Here is a 16687-nt window from a genome sequence, read left to right on the forward strand (position 1 = left end):
ACTGAAATATGTGTATCATCAAAATGTCTTATTTATATCTGTACGTTTTTACGTACTTTAAACAACCTTGTGCAAGTAATATAAGGGTGTGATCACATTAAATCCTAATATTTATTTTGTAAGAAATTTAAAAGTCGAACAATAATTGAAATTCGTTTGACAGCATAATTAGCTGGCGCCCGAGATTTCATTCGCGCGCAATTAAAGAGAACTTTATTAGTAGCCAATCTTCTTGACTATTTTCTACATCTATGCCAAATTTCGTCAAGATCTGTTGAACCTTTCTGACGATACCTTCTAACAAACATCCATCTATTTAAACATTCGCATTTATAATATTAGTAAGAAGTATAATAAGATAATTATGTAGAAAAAATACAGCTTGATTAGGGTCGGTTAGGTTTATATTTATCTCCTCTCATATTTATTTTTTGTTAGCTGTCGCCCGACTCTCCGTCCGCGTGGAATTAAAAAAAAACGATTGGTCGCAGCGTAATGTTATATAGCCTAAAGCCTTCGGACAAGTAGTTCCTGAGATTAGCGCGTTTAAACAAACTCTTCCGCTTTATAATATTAAGTATAGATGTACATATTGAAAGAATCGCTTCCCGCTGTTAGTGTATCGTAGGTGTAAACAGAACAACCTGTTATCATGCACGTGGCAAGCATCATACAACATAGTATATCAACATAGCAAATAACCGACCGATACACATTGCAGCGGCTATTCAAATATCATGATATTGTGAAGACCATTTCCGATTCAATTTAGTCTTATCTTACGAATATTATAAATGTGAAAGTTTAGATAGATGGATATTTGTTTGAAGATACCTCAGGAAAGTCTCCACGGATTTTGATGAAATTTGGCACAGATGTAAAACATAGTCTGAAAGAACACATAGGCTACTTATATTTTTTTAATATAGCGCGGTCTAAGTGGCGGGCGACAGCTATATAACTTTAACAAAAAATATCGTACTAGCTGTATCCCGCGATCTCACTTGACATATCGTCCACCTTTATTAGGATCTTAATATAAAAGTTATTTTACAAATTATGTATCAACGAGTTCAAATAAAACTTGTCAACTATAAAAAAGAATAAAATCGAGTAAATAATACTACGTTTATATCATACTAGCTTTTGTCCGCTACTCCGTTCGCGCAGAATTAAAGAAAAATTAGTAAGTAGCGTATTCTTGCAGACTATGTTCAACATCTGTTCAAAATTTCATCAAGATTTGTTTAGCCATTCTCCAATACCTTCCAACCAACATCAGTCCATACAGCCTAACTTTCATATTCATATTATAGGATTTAATTTTTTAAAAATCGTGTACCATGTACAAAATATAACAAAAATATATACACAGTCCTAAAAAAAACACTTACCGTACCATTCCAATAACTTGATATAACTTTAACAGATCACTGAATATTATAAACAATAATTATAATTCACAATTAATTTAGACGAGTATCACATACGTGTTTCCGTGCATCGCCTCTCTGACGTGCGTTCTCAACTGACGTGTGAACGACATACAAACTTTGCAAAGTGCAAGTCTATACCACATCACTTCAACCACAGAGAAATGGAACAGTTTTAAACAATTAATATTGCCTGAATCATATTCATCGCTTAAGTTTTCAACGTTTTTTGCGCATTGTTTTTACTCACAAGATGGCGTCTCCTATATTGATTATTTTCAGCTTTGCGAATGTAATATATCTCAATTTATTGAATCTCCTATAATTCTCTATGGTGTTATTACTTTGAAGCGACGTTACGTGATTTATTGCGGGTAATTTGAAAGAGGAGACAAGTGCATTTCCTCGTCAAAAACCGCTTTTCGTTCCCGAGGGATCCTTTGTCGTTGCACTTATTCATTCGATACGCTACACTCTTGATGAAAATCCGTTGGAGGTGAAATACCTTTCACATCTATGACATTCATATAACTTCGTATACGAAGAAAGTCATAGTATCTACACAAAAAAAAACAATTAAAAACTCTTGCAAGAAGCATAGAGCATTGATTCTCAAAGATATTTTTATTTATCTAATAGCAATTATATAATATAAACTAAAGGCAATGAATTCGAAAATTTAAAAAATTAATCTACTATTATTATAAATGCGAATGTTTGGATATATAGACGGATGTTTGTTAGAATGTATCTCTAGGACGGCTCAACAGATACGGCCAAACATAGTATGGAAGAATATATAGGCTACTAATTTAGTTTTTTAATTCCGCGCGGACAGGGTCGCGGTCAACAGCAAGTATGCTAATAATAAGAATACTGCCAATATTCTGCCAAATATTGTGATGTTAAGCACAATGTTCTTTTTGTAAAGACCAAATGCTCCCATAGTATTTACGGGGTTGAAACATGTGGGTTACGAGAATCAATTATCAGCATCCTTTAGGAAATTAAAAAACAAGAGCAGGTTTCAACACTAGTGTTGGACATATTGACTCGATAAATTTATAAATTATACGTGTCTTATTTATCACTTAAATGTAAAAACCCTTAATTTTATAAACAAGCTGTCGCCCGCATATTTGAAATACTTAATTAGTTGCATATTTGTTCTTCCAGACTATGTTCTACACCTATGCGTGCCAGCGAGAACCATGCAGCCGTTCTAGAGATAGCTTCTATAAAATATTCATCCATCCATCCATACAAACATTCGTATATACAATAATTAGTAAGATGAATCTATGTTAATCATTTACATGTGGTATTGATATCTTAAACTATCGATCGATTTTTGCCTTAGAAAGTCCCACGTACTCAGCAAATTTAAATTAAATTTATTTCATTTTGTGATGAAGGAGATTAAAATACTTTAATCACAAACTCTCCAGTCAATACTCTTTAAGAAGAATCTATTTTTAAAACACACAATTCATATAGATATGCAGCCTAACAAAAGTTGTAATTGTGTATGTAAATACGGAAGGAATGAGATATTTTATTATCTCGTAGTACTAGAGTTTGCTTCTTGTTTGCAAGACTTAGATTTATCGACATCCGCCGTCAAGCTTGCAAACTGAACGGACCACACATTCAGCTATTATCCCAGCCCACCAACAGCCTCTTATTGCTTTCTTATTAAGATATTAAAATATAAAATAACACAAATGCTATATTAATAACGTGACCAACTAAATTTATTTTGCTTTATGAGAAATAGAACGAAAAAAGATAGTGTTCTCTTTTAATTTGTAATTTTATTATAATAACGTTAAAATAATGACGATTTTTAAAAGATTAATAAATGAAGTTTAACGAACTTGGGTGGTCTGGTCTATTTTAAATCTGGTAACTTCAGTTTGAATTGCTGACCACGTATTGGTGCGTAATCGTTATTTAATTGTCTATTCTGTTCTGTTCTGCTCTTTGTTCTGTTTTAAAATAGATAAAGAATCATAAGGCTTTTAGTCCATCATTATATCATTTTTGGGATAGTTCCTGGTAACTGTACCACTGAGAGACATTAAATATTGTCAAATACTTTGTTCTAATTTCCTTTCACGTTCTAACGTGTTAATTATCATTGGTATACTATCATATCTTTCTAATATTATAAATGCGAATGTTTGAATAGATGGATGGGTATTTGTTATACAGTATCTCCGTAACCGCTGCATGGATCTTGCTAAAATTTGGCATAGATGTAGAACATAACCTAGGAGATCACATAGGCTACTAATTAAGATATTCTTTATTTTCGTGCGGACGTAGTCAGGGTTGTCAGCTAGTATAACATCGGAACAACTTCCGTATATAAAATAGTTCGCTTTGCGCATGCTACGGGCTAACGATAAACGTAATGATAGTAATCGTCGGCATCGCCAGTCGACGCGTCTCTTCATTTATAATAGCCATGGGAATAAAGAGATGTTAGGAACAAGCTTACTTAGTGAACCCTTAAAGTGATGTTACACAATATAAAATTATAAGCAATTTTTTTTCTTTTGAATTTGGAATATTTTTTTTCAGCTGTGAAAATGTGTTTTTGGTTAATTTTTCTTTGTTTGTGGTAGATATTGGAGTTTTGTATACAAATTAAAAATTATGTAATGAGTATTTTATGGTATCTCTACTACATACATAGCTAAAGGTAAATATTAAGATTTAAGTGTATCTTTTCACATTTAATTTGTGGTATTATTAAACCCTACATTTTTTTCTATAAAGAAATAAAAATTCTTTGATAAATAACAACACTCTTCTATAACTCGATTGAATCTTAACCTTTTTGGAGCCGCTAAAAATAAATAAAAACAAAATTATGTTATACATCACTGGGTGCACGACTTTCACTATTCGATAAACTATAACATTATTAAATCAGTTGATGATAGACGTATCCATGGCGCTATAAATCAGAATCAATAATCGGCCATAATCGATACACGGACCCGATGCCGACAATCGATTTATAATCGACTCCACTCGCCTATAATGTTACGTTGTTTCACACGAGGGTAACACAATGAGACAGAACAATACTGCTATTATTTAAACGTAAAAGACAGAGTAGACCACGGGCTGTGCTATGAAGAATTGTTTAGGACAATTCCTGAAGCCGAGTTCCGTCATCAGACGACACGACAGACCACCAGATTCCACCACACCATCATGATGGCTGGCAATCCATAACCGTGCGGTTTTCGCGAAATTTTCTACCTCGCATAGCCGCTCTGTGGAATTATCTGTTCTCCGCAGTATTTCCAAACAGCTACGACTTAGGGTTCTTCATTCTCTTATATAAAAAAATATTCAAACAATAGCATTTAACTGTCCTACTGCTCTTCCACACTGTTCTACTCTATTGTTACATCTGGACACACAAACACAGTGAAGACACAAAGATGTAACACAATTCAACTCTGTTTTTTATACGTTTAACATCATAATCATAGTGTTTATCGTGATATCAGATAATTATCTACTAATAACTACAGTAACAACTAACACTTGTCAGTATACGTAAATTATAACTTAATAACCCACTAGCAGTAACCCGCGACGTTGTTCGCCGTAATAAAAATAGTCTATATCACCTGGGGCTAATGTAGCTTCCCAACAATGAAAGAATTTTTAAATCGGTTCAATAGCTTTGGAACCTATTTAATACAAACTAACAAACAAACAATAATTTCCTCTTTATAATATTACTACAGATTAACTTTAAACATCGTATTGATAACTACTTATAATACTTTAGCCTTGAGTGTAATGAACAATATAATCTTTGAAAGCTTCTTCATTTTTTTATGTTAGATCATCGTCAGTTCACTATACGTCCCCACCGAGGGGCTCGGAGTCTACCCTAAGTTAGGGGTGACTAGGCCTTAGTCAACCACGCTGGCCAAGTGCGGTTTGGTTGACTTCACACATATCTTTGAATTTCTTCTCATATATGTGCAGATTGCATCACGATGTTTTTCCTTCACCGTAAGAACGTCGGATAAATGTACTTATGTAAATCGGAAATCGAAAAAAACACATTGGTACATTACGGGATTCGAACCCAGGACCTGCAGATTGCAAGTCAAGTGCAATCCTTTTTAATATAAGATATATGGTCATAAATGTAGTCTATGTTTTACGTACATGTTGTTGTTACTCCTGGTTTATATATCTGAGGTTAACTTATAGGTTAGAAATAATAAAAATCGAATTTTAAATTTATTCACTACCATATCAAATTACTATTCACAAGAAGTTATCACTTTGACGATAATTACTTGTATCTTTGTAAATTGTATCTACTTTGTCTACAATGTTGAGGATAAAAATGTATTCTCATTCGACCTCAAAGACCCTTACTGATAGATTAACAGCATTACTAATTTATTTTAAAGATGCCGCACCCTGTATGTGGTTACCGTCGTAGGCATTTTATTTTAATAGTTACAACCTTATAAGAAGACGACACGAATAAATAATACTGAACGTGGAAAAGTAACATCCTGTATATCGTTAACTAATGTATTTTTAACATTCAAGGAATGAAGTTTTGAGTAGTTTTAAGTTATTGAGTTATACTAGGAAGTTTTTTTAATTTTATATCGGTCTTATTGCAAAATCATTACTTATACTTTTAGCTCGTAGTTTTTATATTGTATGCATTATTTTGTTTGTAATTTCCAGTAAAAATAATAACTTTCTCTGATACGACATACAACGCCATCTAGTGTCTAATGGCTGAACTAAATATCATATCAGTAATTTTTTTGTGTTATGAAACAAATACTTTCTCATTATATATTAATTAAGTTAAGTTTATATTTTAAAGTACTTATACAATAAATTGGATTGAATCAAAATCACGTATTAACTCTTTTTTTTACGATGAACATAATATTATCTTAATAGTTTTTAAGAGTGTTGTTTTTAATACTAATGAAATTATTCGTACATTAGATGCTACAATTTAAAAAAGAAAATTTTAAAGGTGACTTTCCATAATCTGAATCTTTAGGTCGTCTCTTACAATATTTCCTTTTTAATTGAAATGAAATTATTTTACTAAGAAATGTTCACTTAAACGCTACGCATTTCACCTTCTTCGATGGTTTAAACAAATGTAGGTCGCGAATTCCAACAAGAATTTTTCACACTCCTTCAGAAGCGGATTTCAACATTTTCCCAAAAGAATGATACTGATAAATTTAATCTTGCAAACATACACACTATCGTATCCCTGTATCATATAGTTACGCAAGTTTCTAATCTCAAAGCTGTCAATCCTAACGATAGGCCGAAATCGAATTCTTTATATTATCTGCAATAAGAGTAACTTTATCTTAAAAGAAATTGTGCCGTCTCGAATATTTAGTCATTGAGAAGATAGGATTCTATGCGATCGCGTCCGTTGACGAAAACTGTTTAACTTCCGGGGGACTTACAACGTCACCAAGAGGTCAAAGATGGATCGACCTAGCACTAGCAGGCAGTCAATTGAGAAGGTGGAAATGTTCGAAGTAAGAGAACATGTTCCGTACCAGGCGGAGTTAACCAGAGCTCCCGCAGCATATGATGCTGAAAGTGGCGAAATGTATAGTTCCTCGTGGAATTCGGCGTGGCAAGCAATCTGTCAGCTGTTCAATCTGCTCCATCACATGCAGATCGCGATTGTTGTCTTCAGCATGTGGCATTTCGCTCTAACATCTTCACCAAATGGATCAATCAGTAATCTTCAGTTGCACATCATATTTGCTGGAACCGGCGTACGTAGTCATTTTGTTTCATAAAATTAACAAAAATCGTTACAATAATCAAGTGTTCTATTATGACTGCGATGCATAAATATATTTTTAAATTTTGTGACATGTATTTCAACCATTGATCTCTATAAAATGATAGAAAGAAAGAAAGGAAAAGTTTTTATCATAGGTAATAAAGAATTAACCAAAAACAATAACTAATATAAAAATTGCACACAACTGAGAAATTAAATTAAACTTAAGTTACCATTTATGGTTATTTTGTGTAATCTAGTGATGCCCAAACTAGGCAATACTTGTATTTTGGGCACATTCAAATAGGTATATAATATTCTGTCCTCAAAATTATAACTAGACTATTGCTTGGAAATGACTTTTGTTCCATTCATTTTCAACCGCGCCTGTCGATATTACGTGACAGTTCATTCTATTAATATTATTAGTTAGAATCCACTCCACCGCCATAAACTACTAACATCAGCGACAAAAACGGCGAAAATCAAATAGGCACAAAATACCACATCTTTTAGCCAGTCCATTTAAAGAGGTCAGAGATTTGAACCAATACCAATCTTGCGATTATTGCACAATATTCTTATCTGTAATCATGATAGTATATAAGAGCCCACCTATATTTTTTTACCAGACCTTGACGTTCTAATGATATTTGACGTGTTTCAGTATCAATTATTTTTGGTGGAAGCCGTACTAACTCTACACAGGCATAACGCGTGGTCTGGCCATTTGTCTCTGGATGGTAAGAGAATCGTGCACGGATGTCTCCAACTGATCGGTGCTATATTTGTCATTGCTGGAACCTTCTTGGGCTTAGCAGAAGTTGATATGCAGATCAACACGCCTCATGGAATCTGCGGTATGGAAAACTAACGAAAATAATTCATTTTTGACCAACTAGAGATGACACCACTTTCGTTCGCTGGCAATTAATAGTTTGGAATAATAATAGGAACTTATTCAAGTAATTTTCAAGTTAACAAAGTCGTAAATAGTACAATTATAAAATGTTACTTCATTTATCTAATATTATAAATGCAAATGTTTGGGTGAATGGATGGATGTTTGTTGAAAGTTATCTTAAGAACGGCTGAATGGATATCGATTTAATTTGACATAGACATAGAACCTGGAAAAACAGATAGTCTACTAATTAAGATTTTTTTTAATTCCGACAGAGTCGCGCACAACCACTAGTATTGCAATTAAACTATTTTAAAAAATAGCATCTGAAATAAATATTCTTCTCTCTCTAAAAAAAATCATATTTATATAAATATTTGTCTTGTTTTCAGGTGTCATAGCGTTAGCATTCTCATTGATAAGTTTTATCACCGGTATCATAGCTCTCTTCTCGTCGAAAGTACGTTTAATGATCAAGACTGGACCGGTGAAGATATTGCATATTGCTGTTGGCTTATTCGCGATATCAATGGGCCTTATCACAATGGCTATTGGTTTCAACATGGACTACTTTAGTGCGACACAACCTGGCTTGTCAACAGCCCTTATGGTATTCGTGGTCATGATTCTATTTTACATTATTATACAACCTATTGTTGACTTAGTTACTACTTCCCGAAAAGTTATGTGACTGCAAGATATTGACGGCTCTACTGATGGCCACAGCAATGCATAAATTTTAATATTTTATACTTTTAATTTAATATAGGGATACATTTTTAAAATTATTTAGACGCGTCTAAATTTTTTTTTAGGGTAAATTATATATTAATGAGTTATAATGTAAATGATTGGAGGTGTATGTTTATTTAAATTTTTATTCGTAATTTATAATTACGATACAAATAAAAATTTTACAATGTGCTTGTACGTATTCAGGTTACTGGAAAGATAGGACAGCATATGATGGAATTTTTAGTTTGTATTTTAAAAGTCGATTTTTTTTTGTTACTGGTATTGTTATTGTGGCATAATAATATTAAGTAGATTAGTGACCTAATACGTGTGATGCGAATGATTTTTAATAAAACTTATTTTTATTACAATGGGTTTTTATTACTATAAGATATTGTTTTAATAAAAATTGTTACAGAACTCATAATTAAGTTTATCAGATGAGGCAGGCTACTATGAAAAGAGTTTCCTTTTCCATTTCATTTAAAACTAATACCAATTTAAAGAAACCAAAGTTTTGCTTACTGAAAATGTTTGAGGCGGATAAGGCGTGTATGTAAAAAAAACTATACAGATATTATAAATAAAGTGTAATTTTTTGGTTAATTCTTGTCCTAGGACGACTTGTCCTATTAGCTATCTTACATTGTTATATTAAAATTGCGATTGTTTGGATGTATGGATGGATGTTTGCTAATAGGCATTTCGGCATCTCCATAAAAGCTTAAGAGCAGACTCATTACATGGCACAGATGTTTTTGGCATAGTGTAGAAGAACGCATAGACTAATTAAGTGTTTTATCAAAATCCAAGCGGAACGTTTTTTTTATTTTATATACTCTTTGGCGGAACGAGTCGCGGGCTACCGCTGGTAGAAATTACGAATCATATAAAAAAATGATATTTTCCCGGCAAACTTTTCTAGTAATTTAATGACGAGTTTAAAAAAAAACGGTAAAATGAAAACATAATGTTTAGATGCTTCTTTTATAATCTTTGGTGAAATATAATCTACGACAAAAACTATCAAATTGAAAAGTTTGCTGTCATCTCCCTGTCATCCGGCGAAGCTGTTTTTGGACTGTTATTAAATTTCGCTAAAATATCTTTAGTTATACATCTATTCAAATATCCGTGATAATTATCAAAAATGGTAAGAGATTAATCTCAAAATCATCAATTTGTAATAAAAAGTTAACAACCATTTTAATATAATAAGGTTAGCAACATCTTGCTTGGTCATTCTTGTTTGATACATCGCTTTTTCTGTTTTCTCTAGGCTCGCCGTTATGATACTCGCACAACAATATTTTCACCCGAAGGTAATTATCATGATTTGTACTAATTAATGAGAAAGTCTTTATTTTATATTAATTTATCTCAATTTTAACTACTTTGTTTAGGGCGACTGTATCAAGTCGAGTATGCGATGGAAGCTATCAGTCATGCCGGAACATCCCTCGGTATTCTGGCCACAGACGGTATATTACTCGCAGCTGAACGTAGAAACACTAACAAGTTGCTTGATGAAGTGTTTTTCTCGGAGAAAATCTACAAACTAAATGATGACATGGTCTGCTCAGTCGCCGGAATTACATCTGATGCCAATGTTCTGACCAATGAATTGCGCCTCATTGCTCAGCGGTATTTATTGCAATATGGAGAGTCAATTCCATGTGAACAGCTTGTTTCATGGCTTTGTGATGTAAAACAAGCATACACTCAGTACGGAGGCAAGTATAAATTTTAGTAACCCTTATTGGTTTGTCAATTTCTTTTTTCATATATTGAAACAGTGAATAAATAAAAAAACATCAAAGTTTAATTGTTTAATCTATCTGTTTCAGGTAAGCGTCCATTTGGTGTATCCATTTTGTACATGGGTTGGGATAAACACTATGGCTATCAATTATATCAGTCTGACCCCAGCGGTAACTATGGAGGATGGAAAGCCACATGTATTGGCAACAATAGTGCTGTAAGTTAAATATCTTGATTAAAACAATGGTGACAGTGATATTTGCATGTCACAAAATATAATGTGTCTATAGTGTTCGGTTTTAAAAAATATTTTAATTTGGAAAGGCTATTTGAATTAAAAAAAACTATTTAATTTGACAATATAAATATTAATTTCAGGCTGCAGTTTCTAGTCTCAAGCAAGAATACAAAGAGAATGAAACTACTTTGGCTGAAGCTCAAGCACTAGCAATCAAGGTTCTGAGTAAAACTCTTGATATGACTAAACTTACACCAGAAAAAGGTAAATATATCACAAAATGTTAAAATTTGATACATTATTTTAATGTAAATGTGAACATTTTTAACATTATTGTTGTTCTATTATAGTTGAGATGGCAACCCTTACAAGAAAGGATAACAAAACTATAATCAGAATCTTGACAAGTACAGAGGTGGAAAAACTTATTGCCGAGTTTGAGAAGACTGAGGCTGAGGCAGAGGCCGCTAAGAAGCAACCACCTAAATCATAATTTTTGTAACATAATTAAGTATTCTTTTTCAATCTAATAAACAGTTGCAAGGTTTAACAATATTTCTATATTAAATTGAGTTTTATTTATATTTTTAACGTTTCACTCAAACTTGTCAGGTTAGTAAAATTATCGAAAATTTATTTTTTCTTAAGGAACATTGGAGACGAACCTCCTAGGGTTAATAGATGGTCTAACTCGATTTATTCTTAAGTAAATATGATTGTTACTAGATGCGAACCAACAAGTAACGTAAAAATGCAAGAAAAGTAGCAACTATTTTTATTAAAACACAAAGACCATACTTTAATAAATTATATAAAGCGGTATATAAAAAGTAACCACACCATACTGAAGCTACACCAAATTGATACCAATCAACATATAGTTGTGATTGTGACGTTGTCTATTGTCAACTTGTCAATCTTATGTCAAAGAGCGAACTGTCATTCGTAATTTCTTATTGACGGTGGCGAATTTTTTGTATAATTCTAATACTAACTAATACAAATACACTATACCCTGTAAAGAAAACAATTTATCGATTGACATGAAAATGGGTACCGGAACTGTACCTAAGATAGGAAAAGATGAGATGAATGTACGGCTGCTTCTTAATAAATGTGAATTAATTGCGAAACAAGAGCCCGTGGAAGGGAACTGGAGACTAAAACAATACGTCGATGCTTTGGGTGAAATGATAACCGAGTTAAAAACTGGACCTGAGTGAGTTCATAAACAGTCTATCTAAATCTTTATATATATAATTCTTCTGCGAGTGTGTATGTCACTGAACTCCTCTCAAACGACTGGACCGATTTTGATAAAAATTTTTGTGTGTGTTCAAGGGGATCTGGGAATGGTTTAGATTCACAATTTTCATCAAATATTAACTTCATATTAATTTATTCAAATTAAAGACGTGTAGATAAGACAATGTCTGTCGGGTCCGCTGGTATACTATAAACCTTTCTACCCTTAAATTTGAAATAATTCTTAAAATTTGTTTGTAATATTTGTATTACAGAAAAGTATCAAAGGATTTAATTGCTGAATATTCAAAACGCGCCACATTTTTGAAAGGACTTATTCAAACTGCAAGTTTAAATAGCCCTATAGAGAAGGTAAGTAAGTTAATTTTGCCCCTTCAGTGGCCACTCAGTCTAAACTCAATGTGAAATTATGTAAAAAATAAATACTTAGTATTATCACTATTTTCTATTACCTTATTTGATTACACACGTTTACATTATGCTAGTACAGTAAGACAGTAGTGCTGGCTTGGTGTGGAATGTTTTGGATCACTGGCACCAGTTGGTACTTACATTATACCAGGTCCATGCCAGCACTGATTTTGAGTGCCAATGTGTTTATAAAGAAATGTAATTTTACAGTTGGAGGCAGTTCAGCTCCTGTCTCATGGCGCTGCGACTCTGACCACAGATGCAGCAGCTCAGGAAATACATCAAAAGACAGTAGCTAAATATGGTGTTGAATTACGAACTGAATTGTTTGGTTTAGGTAAGGCATTGACAGTAATGTAAAAAGCATAAGATACATTGGTTAAAATGTGAAGTGAATCCTCTTAATGGAATAAACAAACAATACAACATTACTCAAGTCCATATTGCAGAGGGGTAAGCAGGGACCACAAACTGCCATTTGGCATGGTTGTGACACACCTCACTCGCTTCTACATTCATACATGCATAAATATACATCGCTTTTGAGTCCTTTTATATCGCCCATGAGTCATAAACCTGAATGGTGTACCACTGTTCCATTTGGGAGGGCCCCATACAAAAACAATAAAATATTAGTTATTAATATAAAAGTTTATTACAATGAAATATTAATAGTGCGTATATGCTTTCTTTTGCAGAAGATAGTGATGACACATTACGTAAAAGGAATATAATAAAAGCACCAAATTTCACCAGCAATAGTACAAGCCAGGAAGATATAGACTCACTTCTTAAATATCACCAGAATATGCAAGAAAAGGTTGCAGAAAATATGGTGCTGCTTACTAAGAGTTTGAAAGAACAATCTCAAATTGCCAGCACTATTATAAAAGGTGATACTGAGGTATGTTAGATTTTAACTAAATTTATCAAAATTAGAAATATGCATTTTACTTATTTACTACAAAAACAAAGGTTGCCTTACATACAATTAACAACTGTAAAAAATATCATTTTTAACTGGTTTTTTAGGTTATACTTAAAGGTATGTCTTTTGACCATTAAATAATTTTGTATAACGGTAACAGCCAGTGACTTTGTCTACGTATAACCTAACAGTGAAATAATTTATCAGTCAGTCAGTTCAGTAGTATCGGAGCCTAATCAAGGCAAAGAAACAAACAATCAAATCTTTCCTGTTTATTAGTATAGATTTATAAATTTTATTTAATCTGTGGGTGGTATTACGACTATTTTGAAACAATATATAATTATAGGCATTAAAGAAATCATCGGATCTAACGGACAGAAACTTAATGACACTGAAAGTGGAATCAGAACGGCTGCAGGTTCACAGCCGCAGCGCCTGGAAGTGCTGGCTCTGGATCATGTTGGCTGTTGTCATGGTTATATTTATAAGTAAGTTTTCTGTACATTTTAACACCTATGCAGCAATTTTTCTTTATTACTTAGTCTTAGGTGACTACTTCTTACGTCTTCTTTACTAACAAGTCTTAGAAGTTGGCATTAATCGTGGGTTTCTGAGTCTAATATCCTCATTTAAAACATATTGTTATTTCTGTTTTGTACTGTATGGATATGTTTTAACAGAGATTATTGTCTTAGAAATCAACGGTCTATATGTTAATACAGTAAATACCAAAGTTAGGTTTCAAAAGTTTAAGAAATGTAGCAAGATATTTGCGCAAAATCAATTAAACTGCGAAGAGTTGATGAGAAAAAAAATTATTGAAATCTCTGCGTATTTCTTTCTGTATTAAAAACTTTAATTTTGTCAACTTCTTTTAGTGTTTGAAGGGATAATTATATTATAATATCCCCTTTTATATCTAATGTTAGGTTAGTCATGTTTTAGTACTTTAGTAAAGACATTTTTGATATTCGGTATTTTTTTACTTTTAATTTTGTTACAGACATGGTCCTGTTCATGAAAGTGATGAAGAAAAGAAAATATGAAAGTTAATAGGTAGGTAGTTTGACATTTCATATTTACAGTTATCTGTGTTGTTTATATAATCTGTGAATTTATAACTCTATTAAATATTTATTGTCAAATATTGTGGAATAATTTGAAACCCCGTTAATTTCATGTTTTTTTCCTTTACCGAAATGTATTAGAGAAAACACAAAAATATTCCATTTTTACTGTACACTAGTATTTGCCCGCAACTCCGTCTGCACGGACAAAAAAAAGTTTAGTAAGTAGTCTATGTTTTCATCCAGACTATGTTACCATACCAAATTTCAGTGGGATCCATACAGCTATTTTGCAGATACCTTCAAACAAACATCCATCCATACATTCACATTTATAGTATTAGTAAGATTTACTAGTAAAAGTTTTGTTTTTTTTTTCAAACTTAATAATATTTTAATTTACTAAAATTGTATTAACTTTTTCGTATTTAGGTAGATCTTTTCTTTTTAATCTTAGGTTCATTTGCAATTCCTTTTAGATCATATTTATTTAAAAGTTTTGTGAGAAATAAAACGAATTATTATACCTTTAATATATTGTTATAATTTTTGAATATACCACCCTACTTAGACATACTACGTATTTGTCTTTTAACAATTTTCACCAAATATTTATTTGGTCCATACAAATATAGCCAGTTGATAAAATATTATTGAATTTTTAACATATAAAATGCCACTAAAATATTATAAAAGATAAATAGAGCAGAATTTATTTCTTAAAATAACATAATACAACAATTTTTAACCTTTTTAAAGTTATTCTCAATAAAATTGGTTACTTTTTTAAAGGAATATAATGTAAACGATCTTGCAGACCATAGACTTTCAAATCTCTTAGACATAACATAGACCATTTTTATGTGCGTGATTAATTTGAACCATTTAATTATTCTTGTATTCATTTTTGGAAAAGCATTAACTGTTGATTTTTGAGACTAAAATCTTCGTTTCAAATATGTTATCTCTGTTTTGTCAAATATAATGACAGTGGTACGGTTATAAAGGTTTCGGTCTCAGAAACCTACTGTAAGTTGCTACATTTCTAAAATACTATTAACAATACTGTTTAAAAAGTAAAGCTAAAAGTTGAACATTTTTTTTTAATTTTTATGCTATAATTGTAGAAGCAATATCATTATAATAGGTAATGTTTTTTTAATATATGCATTATGTTAATAATACTTTTCGTTTGACCATTCTTTATTATTTACTATTATATACTACATAGTTTTTTTTTTAAATTTTGATATTATAAAAACAAAACTTTATTTCTCTGTGGGAATCCATTATAGCGCCAATAGCCCAATAATTAAGTGTAAGGATTTCCGATCACGTGTCGAGAGTTCGAATCCCGCCATTCGAATATTGTCGTAAACCATATCTTATCACAAGCTTACTTGGAATGTTACAAGAAATATTAGTAAATTAACAAAAATCTGCTTATATTTTAATAAACAAAAAAATTGCCGGAAAAAGCTAACTTAGGGATACATCTTTGTTTATTTATATTTACTTATTACTGTTTCACGTATCAGAGAAGACATTCAAATATATGTGTGAAGTCAACCAACCCGCACTTGGCCAGCGTGGTTGACTATGGCCTAATCACCCCTAACTTAGGTTAGGCTCCGAGCCCCTCGGTGGGGACGCATATTGAGCTGATGATGATAATGATGATTACTGCTTTACCTTAGTTTCGTATTAGTACTATATAAAAGCGTTTTAATAATTCAATCGTCGCTAAGAACAGTTTTATATTATTTTAACTAGACTTTGCTTATGGACATCTATACATATAAATAAAATTGGAGTGTCTGTTTGTAATATTCAAATAACCGTTTTTTACTAAATGTATATGAATAACGATACATACACCAAAATAACATTTTTTAAATTTTTGTCTATCTGTCTGTTTGTTCCGGCTTATCTCTGAAACGGCTGGACCGATTTTGACTGGACTTCTTTTGGCATGTAGATGATGTAATAAGGAGTAGGCTAAGTTTATTTTAGAAAAATATAGTAATAACATTGCAAATATCCAAGTACTGTCTCGTATCGCGCGCAGCTAAAATACAGTATTTAGAGCGGACGAAGTCGCGGGC

General features: G+C 32.1%; 4 protein-coding genes across 4 annotated transcripts in view; 3 read left to right on the forward strand and 1 right to left on the reverse strand.

Moving 5' to 3' along the window:
- The window catches only part of LOC106114521 (ADAMTS-like protein 4), a 53836-nt gene extending 52322 nt beyond the window's left edge, over positions 1 to 1514 (reverse strand). Inside the window, exon 1 of the mRNA XM_013307765.1 lies at positions 1395 to 1514. The gene's annotated coding sequence lies outside the window, so the exon portion shown is untranslated. The remainder of the gene's footprint in view (positions 1 to 1394) is intronic.
- A 5331-nt stretch (positions 1515 to 6845) lies between these two features.
- On the forward strand, positions 6846 to 8975 carry LOC106114139 (uncharacterized). The gene is made up of 3 exons (XM_013307232.1): positions 6846 to 7258; positions 7937 to 8129; positions 8566 to 8975. The coding sequence occupies exons 1-3, from the start codon at positions 6959 to 6961 to the stop codon at positions 8862 to 8864; spliced, it is 792 nt and encodes a 263-aa protein (XP_013162686.1). The 5' UTR covers positions 6846 to 6958; the 3' UTR covers positions 8865 to 8975.
- A 995-nt stretch (positions 8976 to 9970) lies between these two features.
- Positions 9971 to 11433, forward strand: Prosalpha3 (proteasome alpha3 subunit). The gene is given in 6 exon segments (NM_001312242.1): positions 9971 to 10061; positions 10188 to 10230; positions 10312 to 10641; positions 10756 to 10886; positions 11048 to 11171; positions 11258 to 11433. Coding segments are annotated over 6 exon segments (774 nt in total). The 5' UTR covers positions 9971 to 10058; the 3' UTR covers positions 11401 to 11433.
- Positions 11434 to 11846: 413 nt separating this feature from the next.
- Use1 (Vesicle transport protein Use1) lies at positions 11847 to 14729 on the forward strand. Its single transcript, XM_013307608.1, has 6 exons — positions 11847 to 12126; positions 12428 to 12524; positions 12795 to 12921; positions 13283 to 13488; positions 13862 to 14003; positions 14519 to 14729. The coding sequence occupies exons 1-6, from the start codon at positions 11951 to 11953 to the stop codon at positions 14566 to 14568; spliced, it is 798 nt and encodes a 265-aa protein (XP_013163062.1). The 5' UTR covers positions 11847 to 11950; the 3' UTR covers positions 14569 to 14729.
- The last annotated feature ends 1958 nt before the right edge of the window (positions 14730 to 16687 follow it).

This window comes from Papilio xuthus, unplaced genomic scaffold (assembly GCF_000836235.2).
Source record: "Papilio xuthus unplaced genomic scaffold, Pxut_1.1 DF828142.1, whole genome shotgun sequence".
NCBI lineage: Eukaryota > Metazoa > Arthropoda > Insecta > Lepidoptera > Papilionidae > Papilio > Papilio xuthus.